The 23977-nt window shown below is 42.0% G+C and overlaps 1 protein-coding gene across 2 annotated transcripts in view; it reads right to left on the minus strand.

Moving 5' to 3' along the window:
* Nucleotides 1-567: 567 nt before the first annotated feature.
* The window catches only part of cbarpb (CACN subunit beta associated regulatory protein b), a 50822-nt gene continuing 27412 nt past the window's right edge, over nt 568-23977 (minus strand). For both annotated transcript variants that reach the window (XM_034180272.1, XM_034180273.1), the window contains 6 exons: nt 21792-21954; nt 21179-21350; nt 18758-18904; nt 17784-18021; nt 4211-4400; nt 568-2350 (listed from right to left, as the gene is read on the minus strand). In XM_034180272.1, the coding sequence (XP_034036163.1) occupies nt 796-2350; nt 4211-4400; nt 17784-18021; nt 18758-18904; nt 21179-21350; nt 21792-21954 (2465 nt within the window). In that variant the 3' untranslated portion in view covers nt 568-795. The remainder of the gene's footprint in view (nt 2351-4210; nt 4401-17783; nt 18022-18757; nt 18905-21178; nt 21351-21791; nt 21955-23977) is intronic.

The raw sequence follows: 23977 nt of genomic DNA on the forward strand, positions 1-23977 counted from the left end.
GAACGATTCTTAGAGAACGACAGCAGCAGAGCTGCTCTTAAAATACTTACAGGTGGAAAATTACGATAAAATCTTCTCTTACTGTATATAAGTTTGTATCGTAATACCTACAGTACTGTGCTAAAGTTTAAATAAAACACTTAAATAGCTAATATTTAAAAATAAATATAAAAAGTGAGCAGTGTGAGGAATTTTCACCTTTCAAAATGCGTAAGTTGATTCCTGCAATTCATAAGAAGGCAGGTTGAACTTGGGTTTTTACCATTGTTTTATTATTGAAGATCGTCTGCATGTGTTTTTGTGTTTTCACCTACTGAGCAGTACAACTAGAGCGGAATATATACCTATCTTAGTATTTCATATGATATTTTAATTTGAAAATGAGTTTGTTACTTAACTGCTAATTACTTAATGAAATGTTTGGACATTTCTACTTTAATTTTTAAACAAAACGTTCTATTTCGACTAACCACATAGGGTGCCTGAGACTTATGCACAGTCTCATATGCACATTGCATGTGCACTGACCTACTGTAAGAACTCCTATAGGAACTACAGGATTTTTTTATTTATCCAGTGAATTAAATGTGTTACATATCGAGGTATTTCGACACACTGAAGCACAATTATTTCTAGACTGATTTTAAGGATACGTCCCAGTGTGTGTGGTTATGGAGCACAACCATTCGAACTGTATGTAGAGAGACTTTCAGGCTGAAACTAATGCAGAACCAATCAAACAGAAAGAAAAGTGTAACAGCAGGAGTGAGGCTGATGAGGACACCTGGAGCCCTGCTACACTGGGCTGTGGTCTGGAGAAGCGTATGTGGCCATCACTGTCACACACTCAGGTGCTGTGTCCTTGGTCCTGCGAAGGCCCATGTACAGCCTTTCATCTAGGTTAGCTGTCAGTTTGTCCGTGAGCTCGGCTGTGATGGTCTGTGGGCCATAGCCTGAGGAGTCCGGCGGCTGAGGGGGTGACCGTTCATCTATGGGTTCAGGAGGAGCCACAAACTGTTTGCTGTCCTCTTGAGGGTCAGAATGCTCACCTGAACCTCCATGAGTCTCTGAGACAGAAGTAGGAAGAAGTGGCAGAGAGGTCTGATCCTCAGCGTCTCTACCAGTGGTGCTGTCCCCCTCAGTCTTCCCTTGGACACCCTGCTCAATCTGCGTCCCTTCATCCTTTGCAGCTGAGAGTTCTACTTTTGGAGTTTCGGGCGTACTGCTAGCGCCGTCGCTGGACTCTTCGTCAGGTGCACTGACAATGCGTGGAAGCGTGCTATGGTAGCTTGTGTCCAATGGGTAGTTAACACTCTCACCCCTTCGTAGAGGGGTACGCTGTCTCTCAAAAGATGTCTGGAAGTGTCTGACACCAGGATCGCTCCACTGCTTGTGGCGCTGCCACTGTTTGCGGAGATGGATACGAGACCGATGTTTCTTGACGGGTGACTCCTGCTGGTCAAACTGAGGGTCATGACGGAGAAACTGATGGAAGAGGGCGTCTGTTTTTTCATCAATGCTGTAGTCTCGTCGGTGCAGGGTCCGTGGTTGGGGAGATGGCTCTACAGCCTCTCGGGGCGTGAACATCTGACCATAGGGGAACCAACTCACTGAACCAGCACCTGTTTCTCTTGAAACACCTCCACTAGCACCCAACAACACCTCATCTCCTGGCTCCTCCTCAAAGAGATAAGATTCAAAACTCTCACCGATAGTACCACTTCTCCCTGCACTGGTAAAGTGGTGGCGTTTCTCGTGAGCTGTTCTATCCTTGGGGCTGCTGCTGCCATTGCTGCTGGCCCCAAACAGTCGCAGGTCTTCTGGGCCACGGGATGGAGCCTCTATGGATGCGTAGCCACTGTCCATCTGCAGCAACTTTCGAGTTCCTGTTTCTCCATCGCTACCCCCTCGCTCAGATTCTGTGCTGCCCTGTTTCCTCTTTTTTATCTCCCTCATACCCACCCTTTCTTCTCTGAACATCAAAGAGTCGTTTTCATCCTCTCCACCTTCTGCTTCATACCCTAAATCCTGGGATAAGCAGCTGAGAAGTCCTCCTTTGTCTGTTTCAGTGCGTCCGCCCAGCGAGCACACACTGTCAGCATCGCTGCAGATGGAGTTCCTGTCATTGTTGCTGCTTTGGTCAGAGGCGGCATATTGTTCTAATGATGCACGAAGGGTCCAGATGTCTCGGTAAAGTAACTGGGGATCCTGGCTATCCGATGTGTCCATAATGTCAGTGCCTTCCCTTCTAGCCAGCAACAATCCTTCATCCTGTGGATCAGGGGAAAGGCCAGTCACCCCTGGTCCACCATGACCGCAACTAGGCTCCACCATCACCTCAACCTCTACCCTGTAGTGTACAAACATTGAGAGACAAGATAAAATGAAAGAACCCAAAACAAAGTCACATATTAATCGATGACATGGCCATGCTCACAGTGCACAATGATTTTTATGATCTGCAATGCCTGCTGTTGAATGATTTACACAGCAAACCACTGAATAGTAAGCAAAGTGATGTTCAGAAATCCCTTCCTAAATGAGCGAAAACAATTTGTAAGAAACGTAATAAAGCATTTTTTTTTTGTATTATGTTCACATTAGTTATGACCAGATTTTTGAGTGAATGGCAAAGTTCAGGAACTATGCAAAGAAAATCTGTATTTTCTTTGAATTATTTTCCATTAAATGAAAATAAATGGTTATTTGAGCTATCAGATGAGCTATTACTGTTATGTAAAATAATACTGGAAAAGTACCACATTGCAATTATTCTAAATTTTAAATATCCACAATGACCTTTGTATTTTGTACATGACATTATCAGATCATGTCAGCGGTGGAATGTTTTTTTTTTATGTCAGATACATCATAATTCTCAACCCATAAACTCAACAGAAGTGTACTTTGGGAAATCCTAAAATTATACAGGGGGAGCACAAAAACACACCTTGATTTCTAGTAGCTATGATATCAAACCTTACTGCAGTATGTTTATAAATATAGTTAGCTCAAAAACATTTTCTTCTCACCCACAGAATTTCTGTGCACCCCTCCATCATGCTGGATATGCTGTAGAGAGTCTGGACCGAGTGAGATTATTGCAGTGATGTTTGTCGAGTAATGGATGGGGTGCACATTGAGTGTTCGTGATACCAACCGATATCACATGAAACTTTATGAGGTCACATGTTTTCCCTCTTGTGCTCCAGCTTCCTCCAACCTCTAAAGACATGCAGGTTCTGTGATTTCGAGGCTTTAAATTGACCATAGTTGAATATGTTTGTCCATGCATGCACGAAAGCTCTTGGTGAAATTTGATTGTACCTGCATAACAGTAAATGTCCACCAGGGGGAGATATTGTGCCATTTCAAGAACCTTCACTGCAGGCTGCTGTGTGACATGATGCCAAACCTGTTGCTTATAGTAGTGGATGTGACCCTCGGATGAATCAGTGGCCTATGTAGAGTGCACCCACCCACCTTTTGCCCTGTGACTTTTGGGATAGGCTCCAGCCACCTCATGACCCTTAATTGGAGTAAGTGGGTATCGAAAATGGTGGAACTTTATTTTAAATACCCCTTGCTTACACATTTAGTCATTATACTTTATTTTTAATGTTATTTTTATGTTTAGTTTTGTTTAAGTACCTGACATTTCTAACTTGCTGTGTGGATGAGGCATGGTTCAGCAGTGGTTTGTTGCAAAGGTGACAGATGATGATCAGCTGTGACACAGTGCTAGCCACTGGTGCCTCCGTGATCAATGAACTTGATCAATTTGATGTGTGAAGGCTGGGCTTCATCAAGAAGAAATAGAAATACCTAGTGACATTAGTACACAGCCAGTAAAATGTCAGCTGAACCAGTGAGACTGAGGAAGAACTGAGAGGAGAGCTCAGGAGCAGGAGACAAGCAGTTTGTATTTCTAAACAACGGTGTGTCTCCACTTTACCTTATGTCCCTCTCCATCTGTGCCCTCATTTGCAACTTTCAAACGTCGATTTTTTTTTCTTGCAATTGGACAAAATAAATAAATAAAAACTGAACATTGAGGCAAAGTAGTGGATAATTGGGATTTAGAGCTGTTAACTACTGAGTCAAAAAGAGCATTGTTGATACCAAAGGGGTTCTTCATAGCTTAAACAGAAACATGAGTGCAAGGCAGCAAAGCAGTGGACAGGATGAATGGCAAGGAAATTAAAGATACCTGCCGAGGGAGGGGGGTGGTGTGGAAGGAGATGAAAGGAGGCACGTGGAAGCCTGCCTGGGGTGGTATGCAACATCCTGGGTGCGAGCAATGTACTGGATGAGGTCTATGTGATGCATGTCGCTGTCGTCTTGGTCCATGCTCTCGCTGGCTGCTCGCTGGCGCTGGAACTGCCTCCTCTTTGGAGAGCCTAACTCACACATGAGGAGAAAGAGCAGTTTGTTTTACAAGTGAGTAAGGGTGTGTGATATACATATATTGTCTATAGTTATATTGTGATTGTTTTAACCATGTGCAATGTTATGTTTGCAAGAATTTAAGACCCTGGTTGCAGCAGAGCAATGTTGCCAGATTGGGTGGTTTTTAATTTTATTTTACAGGCTAAATGCCGTGTTTCAACAGCCTTTGGACTGGAAATCATCAGCTGTATTTGGCAACATAACAGAGCAGAAATCCACATGATCTCTCGCTAGTAGCATCACCACGAAACAGATGAGCTCTTACCATGTCTATGGTTGAAAAAATAAAATGAGGAGAAAAAGGAGACAACATAAAAACACCTCTAGCCTTGCAACCTACCTCAGAAAATTTAGTTGCAAGATGTGGAAGAACCTCACTAGTGGATGTGGTTTGAGTTCGAAAAGACAGATGTCACACAAAACAGAGCAAGGTGCAAAATATGCCAGAAAACGAACAAACCACAGAAAAGAATATAAAGAATACTAAGGTGTTGCCTGTGGGGATCCATGGGCTCTAGATTGGGTAGTGTTTATAAAATAGGTGGCTGACATTTTTCAAGGGTGGTAATAAATTATGCAAAGTTTCTATAATGAGTTGTCATGGCGTGTGAGTCCAGAATGTTTTAGAACTTCAGACCTCAACAGCTTTCAATCCTTTCATTTCCTGTTAATTATGTAATTTTTTAATGTTAATTTACTGTCTTGATGTATTTAGAAATTGCTTGGATGCTTGTTATCATATAGACACTATTATGATGTATTTATAAATTGCTTGGATGCTTGTTATCATATAGACACTATTATTATCAGTATTATTATGACTAATATTTTATTATCACTTGTATTTTGTCATTTGATTTTTAAATAGACCACAGTGGAAATACAGTGAGGAAAATAAGTATTTGAACACCCTGCGGTTTTGCAAGTTCTCCCACTTAGAAATCATGGAGGGGACTGAAATTTTCATCTTAGGTGCATGTCCACTGTGAGAGACATACTCATAATCTAAAAAAAAAAATAAAAAAAAAATCTGGAAATCACAATGTATGATTTTTTTTAATAATTTATTTGTATGTTACTGCTGCAAATAGAGTAGTGTTCAGAATAATAGTAGTGCTATGTGACTAAAAAGATTAATCCAGGTTTTGAGTATATTTCTTATTGTTACATGGGAAACAAGGTACCAGTAGATTCAGTAGATTCTCACAAATCTAACAAGACCAAGCATTCATGATATGCACACTCTTAAGGCTATGAAATTGGGCTATTAAAAAAAGTAGAAAAGGGGGTGTTCACAATAATAGTAGCATCTGCTGTTGACGCTACAAACTCAAAACTATTATGTTCAAACTGCTTTTTTAGCAATCCTGTGAATCACTAAACTAGCATTTAGTTGTATAACCACAGTTTTTCATGATTTTGTCACATCTGCGAGGCATTAATTTTACTGGTTTGGAACCAAGATTTTGCTCGTTTACTAGTGTGCTTGGGGTCATTGTCTTATTGAAACACCCATTTCAAGGGCATGTCCTCTTCAGCATAAGGCAACATGACCTCTTCAGGTATTTTGACATATCCAAACTGATCCATGATACCTGGTATGTGATATATAGGCCCAACACCATAGTAGGAGAAACATGCCCATATCATGATGCTTGCACCACCATGCTTCACTGTGAACTGTGGCTTGAATTCAGAGTTTGGGGGTCGTCTCACAAACTGTCTGCGGCCCTTGGACCCAAAAAGAACAATTTTACTCTCATTAGTCCACAAAATATTCCTCCATTTCTCTTTAGGCCAGTTGATGTGTTCTTTGGCAAAATGTAACCTCTTCTGCACATGTCTTTTATTTAACAGAGGGACTTTGCGGGGATTCTTGCAAATAAATTAGCTTCACACAGGCGTGTTCTAACTGTCACAGCACTTACAGGTAACTCCAGACTGTCTTTGATCATCCTGGAGCTGATCAATGGGTTTGCCTTTGCCATTCTAGTTATTCTTCTATCCATTTTGATGGTTGTTTTCTGTTTTCTTCCATGCGTCTCTGTTTTTTTTTGTGTCCATTTTAAAGCATTGGAGATCATTGTAGATGAACAGCCTATAATTTTCTACACCTGCGTATAGGTTTTCCCCTCTCCAATCAACTTTTTAATCAAACTACACTGTTCTTCTGAACAATGTCTTGAACATCCCATTTTCCTCAGGCTTTCAAAGAGAAAAGCATGTTCAACAGGTGCTGGCTTCATCCTTAAATAGGGGACACCTGATTCACACCTGTTTGTTCCACAAAACTGACGAACTCACTGACTGAATGCCACACTACTATTATTGTGAACACCCCCTTTTCTACTTTTTTTACTAATAGCCAAATTTCATAGCCTTAAGAGTGTGCATATCATGAATGCTTGGTCTTGTTGGATTTGTGAGAATCTACTGAATCTACTGGTACCTTGTTTCCCATGTAACAATAAGAAATATACTCAAAACCTGGATTAATCTTTTTAGTCACATAGCACTATTATTATTCTGAACACTACTGTAAGTATTTGAACATCTACCAACCAGCAGGAATTCTGGCTCACACAGACCTGTTAATTTTTCTTTAAGAAGCCCTCTTATTCTGCACTCTTTACCTGTATTAATTGCACCTGTTTGAACTTGTTACCTGTATAAAAGACACCACTCAATCAATCACACTCCAACCTGTCTACCATAGCCAAGATGAAAGAGCAGTCTAAGGATACCAGGGACAAAACTGTAGACCTGCACAGGGCTGGGATGGATTAAAGGGCAACAGGCAAGCAGTTTGGTAGAAGACAACAACTGTTATGATTATTTATTAGAAAGTGGAAGAAACACAAGAGGACTGTCAATCTCCCTCGGTCATGTGGTCATGTGGTCAGATGAGACCAGAATAGAGCTTTTTGGAATCAACTCCACTTACCATGTTTAGAGGATGAGAACAACCCCAAGAAAACCATCCCAACCGTGAAGCATGGGGGTGGAAACATCATACTCTGGGGGTGTTCTTCTGCAAAGGGGACAGGACGACTGCACCGTATTGAAGGGAGGATGGATGGGTTCATGTATTGCGAGATTTTGGCAAACAACCTCCTTCCCTCAGTAAGAGCATTGAAGCTGGGTCATGGCTGGGTCTTCCAGCATGACAATGACCGCAAACACACAGCAAGGGCAACTGGGGAGGGGCTCCGTAAGAAGCATTTCAAGGTCCTGGAGTGGCCTGGCCAGACTCCAGACCTGAACTCAATAGAAAATCTTTGGAGGGAGCTGAAACTCCAAACCTGAAAGATCTAGAGAAGATCTGTATGTAGGAGTGGACCAAAATCCCTGCTGCAGTGTGTGCAAACCTGGTGAAAAATTACAGGAAATGTTTGACCTCTGTAATTGCAAACAAAGGCTACTGTACCAAATATTAACATTGATTTTCACAGGTGTTCAAATACTTATTTGCAGCAGTAACACACAAATAAATTATTAAAAAATCATACTTTGTGATTTCCGGATTTTTTTAGATTATGTCTCTCACAGAGGACATGCACCTACGATGAAAATTTCAGACTCCTCCATGATGTCTAAGTGGGAGAACTTGCAAAACCGCAGGGTGTTCAAATACTTATTTTCCTCACTGTGTTTTCACTTTCTTGTGTCATCCATGTGTTTTTAATGTATTTACAATCATATTATGTACTTACATTGAATTTATATAATGCATGCACACGCTCATATTTTAATATAACGATGATTTACTGCCCCCTGCTGGAATGACATGTGAGTCCAGAATGTAATTAACAATGTCCATTGTTCAGTATTGTTAGCTAATATCTGTAGTTTCTCCAAAAATAATCAGTCCTATCAACATTCCATTTTGGCGGCATTCATCCTTGACCCAAAATACAGAGGCATACCAAACGGCAAATGTCAGCTCTCCTCAGTTTGTCCGTAATCAAAGTTACACATGTGCACACACGCATACAGAGCTTTTTGTCTTTTCTGTATTGTGCAGCAAGCAAGTGCTTTTATTTTTACACACCCACAAACAGAGACGGTGGTGGAACACATCAAACACTGTACAGTTTTCAGTCATTGTAATGGCAACATGACACTTAACTCAGTCACGGTAATTTTTCAATTTTCAATTCAATTTATTTTCACTTATATAGTGCCAAATCACAACAGGGTCGCCTCAAGGCGCTTCACACAAGTAAGGTCTAACCTTACTAACCCCCAGAGCAGCAGTGGCAATAAAAAACTTTCTCTGAGGAAGAAATCTCAAGCAGACCAGACTCAAAGGGGTGACCCTCTGCTTGGACCATGGTACAGACATAAATTACAGAACAATTCGCAAAACGAATATACAGGAAATGCTGTTTGTGCACAGGACAGGAGGATCTCCAGCACAAATACCACACGCATCTATGGATGGAGCTGCACCTTAAACAGAGAGAAAAACAGAATCAGGCATCAGAAAGACAAGAAATACAGTATAATGTGTCAGCATTAAACAACAAGAAAAATAGGAAATACTAAGGTGATCACTGGCCACTAGCCCGAAGCTTCACTAAAAGGTATTTAGGTAAAGTTGAGGCCACGGCACGCTCCGTTTCATAATAAAATAAATTAAAAGAGTAAGAAAACGCAGAAATATACAAGTACCATGCCAGTATGCTAGCCATACAAAAGGGAAAACAAGTGCGTCTTAAGTCTGGACGTGAAAGTCTCTACAGAATCTAACTGTTTTATTGATGCAGTGAGATCATTTCACAGAACAGGGGCATGATAAGAGAAAGCTCTATCACCCGCAGACTTCTTATTCACGCTAGGGACACAAAGTAGTCCTGCACCCTGAGAACGCAAAGCCTGGGCCGGTACGTAAGGTTTAATTAGGTCAGCCAGGTATGGAGGTGCCAGTCTGTGAACAATTTTATAGACTAGTAGCAGAATCTTAAAATTTGATCAAGAAGCCAGTGAAGGGATAGACAAGAAGCCAGTGAAGCGATGCCAAAATGGGTGTAATGTGGTCAAACTTTCTGCTTTGTGTCAAAAGTCTGGCTGCAGCATATTGAAGTAATTGGAGACCCCTAATGCTGGACTGCGGTAAACCATAAAATAGAACATTGCAGTAGTCCAATCTAGAAGAGATGAATGCATGGATCAGGGTCTCAGCATCAGCCATAGACAGGATGGGATGAATCTTCGCTATATTTCGCAGGTAAAAGAAAGCAGTCCTCATAATATTTCTAATGTGGAGGTCAAAGGACAATGTAGGATCATCAAAAATTACTGCAAGGTTCCTCACTTTGTCAGTGTGATGTATGACACACGAGCCTAGGCTAACCGTTAACTGGTCAAATTAATGCCGATGTCTCACTGGACCACGACCCAGTCTTATCAGAGTTTAAAAGTAGGACGTTTCTAGACATCCAACTTCTCACAGATGCAAGGCAATCTTCTAAGGATTTTATGTGAATGAGATTACCAGCAGTTATTGGCATGTATAACTAAGCATCATCAGCATAGCAGTGAAAGATAATCCCAAAATGCCACAGTATGTGCCCAAGGGGTGCTATATAAAGGGAGAAAAGCAGGGGGGCTAAGACGGACACCTGTGGAACCCCAAATTTCATGTCACTAAGGTTATAGGTATGTTACTGCAGAAAACACAGTGAGAACGACTGGTCAAGTATGATGTCAACCATGCAAGGGCACTCCAAGTAATCCCAAAATGATTTTCCAGCCTATCAAGTAGAATATGATGATCCATGGTATCAAATGCAGCACTGAGATCTAACAGCACCAGAGCCGTAGTGGTGTCTGAATCCAATGCAAGCAGAACATCATTCACCACTTTAGTGAGAGCCGTCTCTGTGGAATAACATTTTCTAAAAGCAGACTATAGTGGCTCAAAGAGATTATTCTCAGTAAGATATTCTACGGGCTGCCGTGAAACCACTTTTTCCAGAATTTTAGAGCAAAATTATAGATTTGATGCAGATAGTTTTTCAATACACTAGGGTCAAGATTACGTTTCTTAAATAATGGTTTAATCACTGCAGATTTGAAAACATGTAGGAACAGATTCAGAAGTTAAAGAAAGATTAATATTTTCCAGCACAGTCAGCCCAAGAGTGGGCCACAGGTCCTTAAACAGTTTTGTTGGTATAGGATCAAATGAAGAGGTTGTGCTTTTTGTTGATGTTACGAGTTTCGTCAGCATGCCTAAAGAAATATTCTCAAATTCTGTAAATCTAGATAATACCTTAGTAATGGTGCCCACCTCAATAGCAGGGTGTAGTGGCTGGGTTAAGGCATGCTGGGATATGTTTAACCTAATGTCTTCTATATTCTTCTCAAAGTAATCCAGGAAATCTTGTGTTGTAAAAGGAGCGCGAACTACAGGTGGTTATCCATGAATAAGTGTTGCCACATGTTAAACAAGAACTTTGAGTTAATGCTTGTTTTTGTTGATCAAATCAGAGTAATAGGTCCGCTTTGTAGCCAGCAATAAATGCTTATAGTCTAAGATAGCATCACGCCACGCAAGGTGGTATACTTCTAATTTAGAACTACACCATTTCGGTTCTAGAACTCTAGCCTTATGCTTGAGGTCACGCAGGTAACTGAACCTCGCTGAACCAAGGTGACTGTGTTTTGGGGGAGCACGGTTTTAACAAAGGTGGCACAATCATGTTGAGTGTACTTTTGAACACTGAGTTTAAACTATCCACAAGACTGTCTACTGATTGGGTATTTGGCAAATGTGAAGCTAAGACATCAGGCGGTCTAGCTTCGAGTTCAGTCTTAGTTGAGGAGTTGATGCATCGCTGTAGTGATATATAACGTTGTTGTTCCACTAAACATGGCAGCGAAACTGTAAACTTAAAGTGAGTGATCAGAGACCACTGATGTAAGAGGCATGATGTCAATATTTGTGACAGCAATACTACATGCAAGAACCAAATCCAGGGCATTTCCACTAATGTGCGTTGAGTCCCGAATGCATTGCCGAAATCCTAATGCATCCACAATATCCATAAATGATTTGCAGAGGGGATCAGAAGGCTTATTTATATGAACGTTAAAGTCACCAATGATCAGAATATTACCTGCACTAGTTGACAAGTTAGAGATGAACACACCAAATTCATCTAAGAATTCAGAATATGGACCAGGAGGCCTATATACAGTGACAAAGTAATACGGCTGATTTTTATTCTTCTGACTTTGGCAATGCGTAATATCCTGAGCAGAGCAAAGAATCAGATGCTCAAACGAGTTATATTTGTGACCCCCCCAACAGCTCATAAGCTAAACCTAGATTAAAATAAGATAATAAATAAGAGCAACACCCCCGCCTTGCTTCGCATCACGAGGGACATGACGAAATGTATATGCTGGTGGGCAGGCCTCATTTAAGGGGAGGACAGCTGTAGGTTTAAGCCAGGTTTCACATAACCCAATTATATCTAAGTGATGATCAATAATTAGATCATTAATCAACAATGATTTTGAGGATAGTGATCTTATGTTAATAAGACACCCAGACTAAGGACCTCAGTGGGGTTGACAGGTGAACTGTTTGGGTTTAGGGTTGCTTCCAGAGTAGCATATATAAATGCCTAGAAGTAGGTTTAGGAGACATTCCACGCGCATTGTACGCCGCAGACACGAAATCTTTGATATTGCTGGAACAACCATTGGGCCATCCTTAATTTCAAAGTCATCCAATGTAGTAATGGGTATTAAGTTTGCAAAGCATATCCCTCTTTGATTTTTATGGACACGTCTAGCAGGCCACAGTCTCAACTTGTTGAAGTTCCCTCCCTGGCAGATAAACTGCACTATCACCACAGTGGACTAATTTCCCCGCTAAGCTAATGGATTCCACACCCACATTGGTCATAAGCCTTGCAGGGTCGCTAATCACCAGCTCCGTGGCCTGCTGTAAATTCCTAATGTTACCCTTCCTGTAGAGCTCTATCTATGTTCGCAGACAAGATGGTGGCGCCTTCCCCAGTAGGGTGGAGGCTGTCTGGTATCAGCAAGCCACGGCGGCTCCAGAACAAAGGCCAGTTATCAATAAAGCTAAAGCCTTGCTGTCTACAAAATTGCTCCAGCCACCTATTTAACGATGTCAGCCTGCTAAATGCCTCATCAGTACCCCAGGAGAAGAGGGAACCAGAGACTATTAATCAATGCCGACACATCTTTCTGGCAAGGTCACAAGTCCTCTCTATGTCCATTTTTGTGACCTCTGAGTGTTTCATCCTGACATCATTGTTGCCGACGTGAAAATCTATGTGACTATATCTCATGTCATGTTCCTTAGTCTGTCTTCCCTTCTGCAGTGTCAGCACCCTAAGATGGGATACAATGTCGGGAGCTCTGGCCCCAGGAATACATTTAACGTCAGCCGGCATCTGTAACCTGATTTTGCAGGTGATAGAATCCCTGATCACTAAAGTCCGGCGTTTTGGTCTGGAGACAGGAGTGAAAGTCGCTCGTGGGCTCAGAGAATTCAAATTAGGCAAATCCAAGGGGGAGAACCAATTCACAGTTCGCAGTGGTGAGTGTGATTGGGGTACTACAACCGGGCACCAAGCCTTTTTTTTTGCTTTCTTTTTTTTGAGAGCGTCAGAGAAAACAGAGACTTTAGTGTGAGTTGTGGCTAAACAGCAACTCTTCCTTTTGTTGGTGTTAAATAAAAGTCCTGAAAGAGACCCGATGTCTCTGCAGCTGGGGATTTACAGTATGTTGTTGAATTGCAGCAGCTATTATGTCTTTGTGGATCTACACAGTTGGACTGGCACTGACTAGCAGGTATGTCGCTTTCTGCCTCATATAGTACTTTGGGTTTACGTGACGTGTTTGTTATGCATTCACAGACTGTCCGCAAATCAGATGCAAAGCAGACGTAATACAAATGCTTCATCCATGGCCAATCTGTATGCATTCGCTACAACTTATTTTAGTTTGTGATGTGGACATGATAGGCACACAATATATCTGTTTTACAGACTGTTCCGGTCCACTGCCAAGCCGCAAATCTCCGTCAGTTGCGGATATCAGCAGTTAACGGCAGATATACGAGGTCTGTTAGAAAAGTATCGGACCTTTTTATTTTTTTCAAAAACCTGATGGATTTGAATCACGTGTACTTGCATGAGCAAACCTTGAACCTTCGTGCGCATGCGTGAACTTTTTCACGCCTGTCGATTGCATCATTTGGTAAGCAGCCTTTGGGTGAGGTGTGTGTCATGCGCTCGGTATTTTTTCATTTCAAGGAAAAAGACGGAACGACTGGAGCAGCGCCGCATCAAATTTTGCCAGAAACTGGACGACAGCCAGGTGGAAACCATTCGGATGATTCAGACGGCTTTCGGTGACGATCCTATGGGCATCACACAGATTAAGGAGCGGTACAACCGGTTTAAAGACGTCCACACAACAGTGGAGAGCGAGCCACGCTCCGGTCGGTCATCAACATGCTGAAATGACCAGATCATTTCCAAAGTGAACGCTGTGGTGATGCGGGACCGTCGTGTGACTGTCCGAAAAATTGCGGAAGAGGTGGACATCAGCACTTTTTCGGTACATTCCACTGTGACAGAAGATTTAGCCATGAAAAGATCGGGGGTGAAAATCATGCTGCTGCTGATGGCGCAGTAAAAGCACCTTCGTGTTGAAGTCTCACAGGACATACTGTGACATGCCCAGCTCTTCCACAATTTCTCGGACAGTCACATGACTGAAAAGTCACCGAAAGCCGTCTGAATCATCCGAATGGTTTCCACCTGGTTGTCTCCCAGTTTCTGGCAAAATTTGATGTGGCGCTGCTCCAGTCGTTCCGTCTTTTTCCTTGAAATGAAAAAATAACGAGCGCATGACACACACCTCACCCAAAGGCTGCTTACCAGGAAATGATGCAATCGACAGGCGTGAAAAAGTTCACGCATGCGCACGAAGGTTCAAGGTTTGCTCATGCAAGCACACGTGATTCAAATCCATCAGGTTTTTGAAAAAAATAAAAAGGTCCGATACTTTTCTAACAGACCTCATACAGCGCATAGATTGCATATGTATTGAGTATGTAAGGTAGATGTCATTCGCAGCCAAAATTTTGTGCAGCTCAAAAATCCTGGCAAGGGAAGAATGTGCCTCTGCCGGTAATTGTGGATGTGTGCAGGCATCGGCCGACTCATACAAGCATGTTTCATGGATATTGCGGATGTTTGGCGAATATGAACCAATTTTGTGCACAATTCATACGCAAATCTTCCTAAACGCCAGTGGGACCGGGCCCTAAGCTAAAATTTACAACAGTTACACTAAACAACTAACAGAAGTATTAAAGAAATGGGGGGGGGGGGGGGTGTTGAACGAGCTAATGCAAGCTAACCGCTAGCGAAAATGCTAGCCACTCCTAAGATTTACACAGGAGTAAAATAATGACCTAAAATTCACAGCGGTTACACTGAAAAACTAACATAAGTATTAAACAGGTAAAAAAGAAACAGCTATAAAAGTAACCTTGGGGGGGAGTCTCTCTAGCTAGCGCAAGCTAACCACTAGCAAATGCTAGCTACTAGCAAATGCTAACTGCTAGCGATTCACAACAGGACTGTAGTTACATAAGATTCAGAGTAGATACACTTAACAACCAGAATCGTGCTAAACGGAAATAAAAGAAACATATACAACCGTGTAAAGTTCGGAAGAGCATCACAACAGCAAACAATCCACTGGAAGCCACTGGTGAATTGGGGTGATAACGGTAACATGAAACTTAACTAAACTGACTAAACCAACTGAACTACAAAACACAATAAATAAATAAATAAATCAGTTTCACAATAAATCACTGTTAAACCAACATGAACCACAATAACATTTAAAACCCCCAACCCCCAAACCCCAAACTCCCATGATGCATTGTACCACAATGACCATTATTCACTGCTGTTAGCTAATATCGCTAATTTGTCCAAAAATATTAGTCCTATCAGTTTTCTTTTTTTGCAGCGTTCATCCTTGATCCAAAATACATAAGCATACCAAACGGCAGATGTCAGCTCTGCACAGTTTCTCTGTGATCGAAGCCATATACATACACACACACACACAAAAGCACACTTGACTAAGGCCACTTGGCTATGATAATATAGATGAGAAGCTTTGAAAAATAAAGTCCAAGACATATTCAGTAACTTGGAAATGTACATGTAGCTACCCTCTGGCTTGTCTAAAAGTAAATGTGCTTTAAAAGTGAAAATTTAACTGTGTTATTCCAAAGAGAGCCTTTACTTATGCAACCCATCATCTTGGCTTTGATATTTTTATTTCATTTATATCGAGTTGTAGAGATTTGCTTTCAGTTTGAGGTTAAGGAGGGTAATTGTCACAAATTTTTATACAGAGAACCTGAATTATTTTTGGTGTTCCAAATATCATAAACAAATTAAAATGTGTAAACTTGTGTCTACTTTTAAAAGGCACTGTAATTCCTACTAGTACTAAAAGTTTTACAAACACCTTTTTGAAGAATACTATCTATTGATCATTATCATCAATGTCACAAAAAATATTGATAACCACTACAGAGCCACCTTGAGATGTGGATGTGAACCACCCAGGCAGACAACCAATTCATTTCTACATATCAAAAATAACAATCATTCTGCCATGGCCAGGTGAAATGTAGCCAACCACGTGGCCTTCTGTATCTACTGAGGTACCATGTGCCAGATCACGCACAGAGAAATGCACCACATGGCCAAAATGTCAAAGCGAATGCGCCCTCACAATGCAAGTGATACTCCCCAGCTGAAAGTGAGGTTGTGTAATAGAAGGTCAGACTGAAGTGCCATTCAGATATCTTCTGAAAAATACGAAGGATTCTGTGAACCTTTTTGCTTCTTTGAAATGATTGGGGGTGAGCACAGAGAAGCATACATACATATGTAGGATGAAGAGGATAGGTGGGGAAAATTCACGCACTGACTGGTCAAACCTTGCATCACTGAGCCATCTGTCTTCTGTGTGTGTGTGTGTGTGTGTGTGTGTGTGTGTGTGTGTGTGTGTGTGTGTGTGTGTGTGTGTGTGTGTGTGTGTGTGTGTGGTGTGTGTGTGTGTGTGTGTGTGTGTATGTGTGTATTTAATATATCAGATTACTATTGGAATATGTTTATAAATATTCCAATAGTTTCACCCAAACCTGTGATGGTTCCCAGAGAGGAACCATCACCATATCATGGTGGAGAGGTTTGTATGTCTCTATGAACCTGAGAGCTGTGTTGTCTGCAACCTTCGTGCTCCTGGTAGGGTCTCCCATGGCAAACTGGTTTCAGGTGAGGGGCCAGACTAAGAATGGTTCACAAAGACTCCATGGACTAACAAGGCAGAGATAATGTGGCACAGCCAGGAGGAAGCCCAAGGCTCCCGTGTGGAAACAGGCCTGGGCGGAGGGCCTGTCAGCGATGGCCTAGTGGCCAGGCTTGGGCCAAAGAGGCAACATGGACTCTCCATCTCCACCCTGTGGGCTCACCACCTGCAGGGGGAACCGCTGGGGTCAGGTGTGCTGTTCCATGGGTGGCAGTGAATGTCAAGGAACCATTTTGAAACCACTCTCCTTGATAGGGGTTGGACCTTATTCTTCTCTGCAGTTGTCCAGGGTGTGAGGTACCGGACGGGTGTGGGGATACTCACAAGCCCTCAGCTGAGCACCACTGCGTTGGAGTTTACCCTGGTAGACGAGAGGGTCACCTCCTGGGGGTGGAGACAATGACTGTTGTTTGTATATATGCAGTTCGGAGTATTTGGCCTTCTTGGAGTCCCTGGCTGGAGTCCTGCATGGGGCTCCAGCGGAGGACTCCATTGTTCTGCTGGGGGACTTCAACACACAAGTGGGCAATCGCAGAAACACCCGGAGAGGCGTGAGTGGCAGGAACGGCCTCCCCGATCTAAACCCAAGCGGTTGTTTGTCATTGGACTTCGGTGCTAGTCACAGACTGTCCACAACAAACACCATGCCCAAAAGCAAGAACCACTCCTTCAATGCTTCCCTGATCTAAGGCCTGCCTCTCCACCAAGTCAGGTAACACTTACGTATGGAGAGTTCAATTTTCAACAAATTTATACAGGAGCCACAAGTTCAGTGTTCATTTTAACCCTGAGGGACTTAAATGCATATTCTCTGTGGCCTTTTTTTTAAAGATATGTTTCTGACAAACAAACAAACAAACAAACAAACAATGGCTCTAATGATATGGCCTCCTTGACAGAGGGAACAAAAACATACATTACTGAGCATCTACTACCTCTGGTGTCCAGACTTGAGGCTCTCTGGCTGCTGTCCAGCTTCCACTTCTTGATCTTGAAGTAGGGACTAGCTCCCTCCAGGCTAGCATGGCGCCGCAGTTTAGTGAAGAACTGTAGCACAGGCCCCTGGGTTCCTGAAGTGCTTCCAGCAGGAGGCACTGTGCTCCCTGCTGCTGCTCCTTCTTCAACATTTAAACTGCTGCCTCTGCCATGGAGTCCAACTCCCATCATCTCCACCTGAGCAGAGAGAGGTGTGTGTGAGTTACCCTTTGTGTCCACATGGCTTCAGTCATCAACCGCCATCAACCACTAACACTAACCCTAAACCCTATCCTAATCCTACCCCTACCCCTAACCCTAACCTAATCCTACCCGTAACCCTAACCCCACCCAACCCTACCGCTAACCATAAACCCTAAACCCTATCCTAACCCTAAACCCTAACCCTATTCCAATCCTACTCCTACCCCTATCCTAATCCTACACCTAACCCTTAACCTTAACCATAACCCTAAACCCTATCCAAATCCTACCCCTAACCCTTAACTCAAACCCTAAACCCTATGCGAATCCTACACCTACCCCTAAACCCTAACCCTAAACCCTAACCCTATCCCAATCCTACCCCTAAATCCTAACCCTAAAACCTAACCCTATCCTAATCCTAACCCTAAAACCTAAACACTACCACTAACCCTATACTAACCCTAAACCCTAACTCTTAACCCTAAAAGTGGCTTTAAAAGTACTCATCACTCCATAAACACAAAGTGGCTCTTCTATATTTACAGCAGTTTTACAAAATATAAGTTGTTGCAGGTATTTTGTGTGGATCTTAGTATTTGTATTTACAGCTTTGCTTTTTTAATGTGCGGCTTTACAGTGGGTAAATGTTATGAGAATCTTGTGAATTTATTCAAACTGCAAGTGGTCACCTGATATGACGTTGTGTACATAGCCGAAGGGAACTTACAGAGCTGGAGCTTGGCTCTTTAGTGTTGATAGTAATAGTGGCCTCACTGAAGCTGGTCTCCACCACAGAGTTCAGAGCATCTCCAGGGAGGGTTTGATTGACACTCAGGCTGGTCAGTGCTGTTTGTGGTAGAGGGCACATCATTGGCTGAATAGAAACAAAGAGACACAATTTGACTTTATTCTCACTGACAACTTAAACAATTGCTTAATAAGTAACTTAAATTCCCATAAAGGCAGAATTTGTTTGATGTTTAATTGACAGAAGTAGCCTGAATCTCATTGTTTAAACCCTTTTTTGATTCAGATGAATGTGTGGAAGTCACCTGTATCCAGTCTTACATTCTCTGAGGGGTCACTTTACCATATGTGAAATACTGTATGCATCAGATCTATCAATTCCAATTTATGTCAATTTATTTTGTAGTTTATATACAGTGAGGAAAATAAGTATTTGAACACCCTGCAGTTTTGCAAGTTCTATCACTTAGAAATCATGGAAGGGGTCTGAAAATTTAATCTTAGGTGCATGTCCACTGTGAGAGACATAATCTAAGAAAACAAAATCCGGAAATCACAATGTATGATTTTTTAATAATTTATTTGTATGTTACTGCTGCAAATAAGTATTTGAACACCAACCAACCAGCAAGAATTGTGGCTCACACAGACCTGTTAATTTTTCTTTAAGAAGCCCTCTTATTCTGCACTCTTTACCTGTATTAATTGCACCTGTTTGAAATTGGTACCTGTATAAAAGACACTTGTTAGCTGGGATGGACTACAGGACAACAGGTAAGCAGCTTGGTAGAAGACAACAACTGTTATGATTATTTATTAGAAAGTGGAAGAAACACAAGATGACTGTCAGTCGCCCTCGGTCTGGGATTCCATGCAAGATCTCACTTTGTGGGGTAAGGATGATTCTGAGAAAGCTCAGAACTACACAGGAGGACCTGGTCAATGACCTGAAGAGAGCTGGGACCATAGTCACAAATATTACATTAGTAATACATGATGCTGTCATGGTTTAAAATCCTGCAGGGCAGCAAGGTCCCCCTGCTCAAGCCAGCACATGTCCAGGCCCATTTGAAGTACACCAGTGGCCATCTGGATGATCCAGAGGAGGCATGGGAGAAGGTCATGTGGTCAGATGAGACCAAAATAGAGCTTTTTGGAATCAACTCCACTTACCATGTTTAGAGGATGAGAACATTCTCAAGAAAACCATCCCAACCGTGAAGCACGGGGGTGGAAACATCATACTCTGAGGGTGCTCTTCTGCAAAGGGGACAGGACGACTGCACCGTACTGAAGGGAGGATGGATGGAGTCATGTATTGTGAGATTTTGGCAAACAACCTCCTTCCCTCAGTAAGAGCATTGATGATGGGTCATGGCTGGGTCTTCCAGCATGACAATGACTCCAAACACACAGCCAGGGCAACTAAGGAGGGGCTCCGTAAGAAGCATTTCAAGGTCTTGGAGTGGCCTGGCCAGTCTCCAGACCTGAACTCAATAGAAAATCTTTGGAGGGAGCTGAAACTCCAAACCTGAAAGATTTGGAGAAGATCTGCATGGAGGAGTGGACCAAAATCCCTGCTGCAGTGTGTGAAAACTTGGTCAAGAACTACAGGAAACATTTGACCTCTGTAACTGCAAACAAAGGCTACTGTACCAAATATTAATATTGATTTTCACAGGTGTTCAAATACTTATTTGCAGCAGTAACATACAAATAAATTATTTAAAAATCATACATTGTGATTTCCGGATTGTTTTTTTTTTTAGATTATGTCTCTCACAGTGGGTGCTTCACACAAGTAAGGTCTAACCTTACCAACCCCCCACAGCAATCACAGTGGTAAGGAAAAACTCGCTCTGATGATATTGAGGAAGAAACCTCAAACAGACCAGACTCAAAGGGGTGACCCTCTGCTTAGGCCATTCTACCAAAAAAGGTTTACAATACAGAACACAACATAACAACAATTGACAAGAGTCCATGCAGGCATCCAGTCCACCATCAGGCAGGGAGGGGTTGGGTGGGGTGGGGGTCATCAAGCCACTCATTGGATCTGTTCCTACAGCAGAGTCCATCTTGCGTCTGCCACAGAAATCATCCAATCCAGCCGTATCTCGGACAGAGAGAAAAACAGAATCATTTGGCCAGGAAAACTACACTTAAGGTATAATTCATCAGCATTAAGCAACAGGAAAGCAGAAGAAATACTAAGGTGATCGTCAGCCACTAGCTCTGTGCTTTACTAACAGTCCCAGACTTTAGATAAAGTTGAGGCCGAGAACCGAGAAACACATATGTAAGTTGGCCAAATTTGACATTTTAAAATTTGGCATGTTTCAGTACTGGCCCTGGTCCAGTCTAATAGTCCATCAGGAGTACCAGCAGGTTGAGGTGTTACCTGGAAAATAGAAAGTGCTGATTTTGTGGCTGGGTGTGTTGGTATGGTGATGGTGTTCTCAGCTGAGTCGCACTCGTGGATAGTGACTATCTTGAGGGCGGGTGGAGGAATGTGGAGGTGTGTCAGCCGGGCGTTCTTCAGGTGGTGAAAGTCCCCCTCAGTCAGCGTATACCTGAAGTGTCCAGCACATATTAAACACTGTGTGGATATTTCGAATACATGGACACACGCATTTCACAAAGCACAAAACACAAAATATTACTCCTTCAGAAGAAACAAACAGAAAGGAGTAAATGCCTGACTTCAGATCCACAGCATTTACACTTGTTTTTGCAGCTACCCTCTAGAATTTTTCCTTCTGAAGAATTTACACATCAGGCTCACTGGTTGAAACAGAAAAGTAGGGCACTGGAATCATGAAAATGGATTGAGCCTCTTTGTATTCATGCATAATGGATGTTGAAAACTTCAAATGAACCTCTAACATCACAGCGAAAAGAACAGAATGTAAACTGTAAAATATGTACATCCACTGACGTATGTTGGAAAAGAGATAACCTGAAAAATCGTACAGATATACAGGATGTGAGTATTTAAGTGTTGGCTTTCTGACCTGCGGCCCTTCTCCTGGGTCTTCTTTCCATGGTCAAAGAGTGCAGCCTCATTGAAAGAGACTCGGCGGCCTGTGGTGCCCGTGGACAAAAATCGCTCTGTTTCTTGGTCATGGATGCTGGTCATGGACATGCAATCTGACTCATCCACCCTGATGGTGATTTCTAGTGATGGATACAAGATACCAAAAGACACAGATAGGAAAAGGACTCATAACAAGGAGACTTTATTGCAGTCTGCATTTTAAGCTCGGCTCCTATGGTCGACAATTAGTCTCAGAGCTTTCTCACACCTGAAACTACAGAACAAGGTTCGAACCAATGTTCATGTTTGCATCAACAGTAAAACTCGCATATAATAGATTCAGGTGGACCAGCGAATTTTGTCTGATATAACCAAAATCCCTAATATGTATAAAATGGACAAAATCCGTTATATGTACAACCCTTGGCAAAAATGATGGAATCACCGGCCTCAGAGGATGTTCATTCAGTTGTTTAATTTTGTAGAAAAAAAGCAGATCACAGACATGACACAAAACTAAAGTCATTTCAAATGGCAACTTTCTGGCTTTAAGAAACACTATAAGAAATCAAGAAAAAAAGATTGTGGCAGTCAGTAACGGTTACTTTTTTAGATCAAGCAGAGGAAAAAAATATGGAATCACTCAATTCTGAGGAAAAAATTATGGAATCACCCTGTAAATTTTCATCCCCCAAATTAACACCTGCATCAAATCAGAGCTGCTCATTGACATTGACCCTATGCCATGACATTGACCCTATGTGTCTTTTTGCAAGGAATGTTTTTGCAGTTTTTGCTCTATGGCAAGATGCATTATCATCTTGAAAAATGATTTCATCATCCCCAAACATCCTTTCAATTGTCCAAAATATCAACATAAACTTGTGCATTTATTGATGATGTGATGACAGCCATCTCCCCAGTGGCTTTACCTGACATGCAACCCCACATTTTTCGATTTTTGAGACATATTGCTTTAAGTTTTCTGTCTTGACGCTTTGATGTCTTCCTTGGTCTACCAGTATGTTTGTCTTTAACAACCTTCCCATGTTGTTTGTATTTGGTCCAGAGTTTAGACACAGCTGACTGTGAACAACCAACATCTTTTGCAACATTGCGTGATGATTTAATCTCTTTTAAGAGTTTGATAATCCTCTCCTTTGTTTCAATTGACATCTCTCGTGTTGGAGCCATGATTCATGTCAGTCCACTTGGTGCAACAGCTCTCCAAGGTGTGTTCACTCCTTTTTAGATGCAGACTAACAAGCAGATCTGATATGATGCAGGTGTTAATTTGGGGGATGAAAATTTACAGGGTGATTCCATAATTTTTTCCTCAGAATTGAGTGATTCCATATTTTTTTCCTCTGCTTGGTCTAAAAAAGTAACCGTTACTGACTGCCACAATCTTTTTTTCTTGATTTCTTATAGTGTTTCTTAAAGCCAGAAAGTTGCCATTTGAAATGACTTTAGTTTTATGTCATGTCTGTGATCTGCTTTTTTTCTACAAAATTAAACAACTGAATGAACATCCTCTAAGGCCGGTGAGTCCATAATTTTTGCCAGGGGTTGTATGTAACGGCTTAGTTACATGCCGAACGATCTACAGGGGATCCTGAATCGGGACCTGCCACATTTAATGACCGGGTCAAAAATTCCTCTGAAGAAAATAAACACCTGCCTTAAATAAGCGTCGGGCAATATGTGCATTAAAAAGATAACATTTGGTGGAGTCGCTCTTTTTTTTCTAAGTCCGTTGTGCACGGAGTAATAAATTAAAATCCTAAAGTCTGATCTATGCTTCTGCAGCTCTGTAAATCTGTGCCATGCAATGACATTGACATGCATGACAGTTTTAAAGTTGCCCATTGCGTCTTTATGCAATTTTTCTGGATAATGCTTTTTCTGGATTTTTTTTCAGCACTTTATGTAGAATTTGTCCCTCCACGAGTTCTTCTTTCTACAACCTCCAAATTGTGTGTTAGTTATTGTGTGTTAGTCAAGGATAAAGTGGATTAATTTTGGACACAACTGAGCAAACATCGGTGGCATGGTGGATTAGTGATTAGCACTGTCGCCTAAATGCAAAAAGGTTGTGGGATCGATTCCCACCTGGTTCTTTCTGTGTGGAGTTTGCATGTTCTCCCTGTGTTTGCGTGGGTT

This window comes from Thalassophryne amazonica, chromosome 10 (assembly GCF_902500255.1).
Source record: "Thalassophryne amazonica chromosome 10, fThaAma1.1, whole genome shotgun sequence".
Taxonomy (NCBI): Eukaryota; Metazoa; Chordata; class Actinopteri; order Batrachoidiformes; family Batrachoididae; genus Thalassophryne; species Thalassophryne amazonica.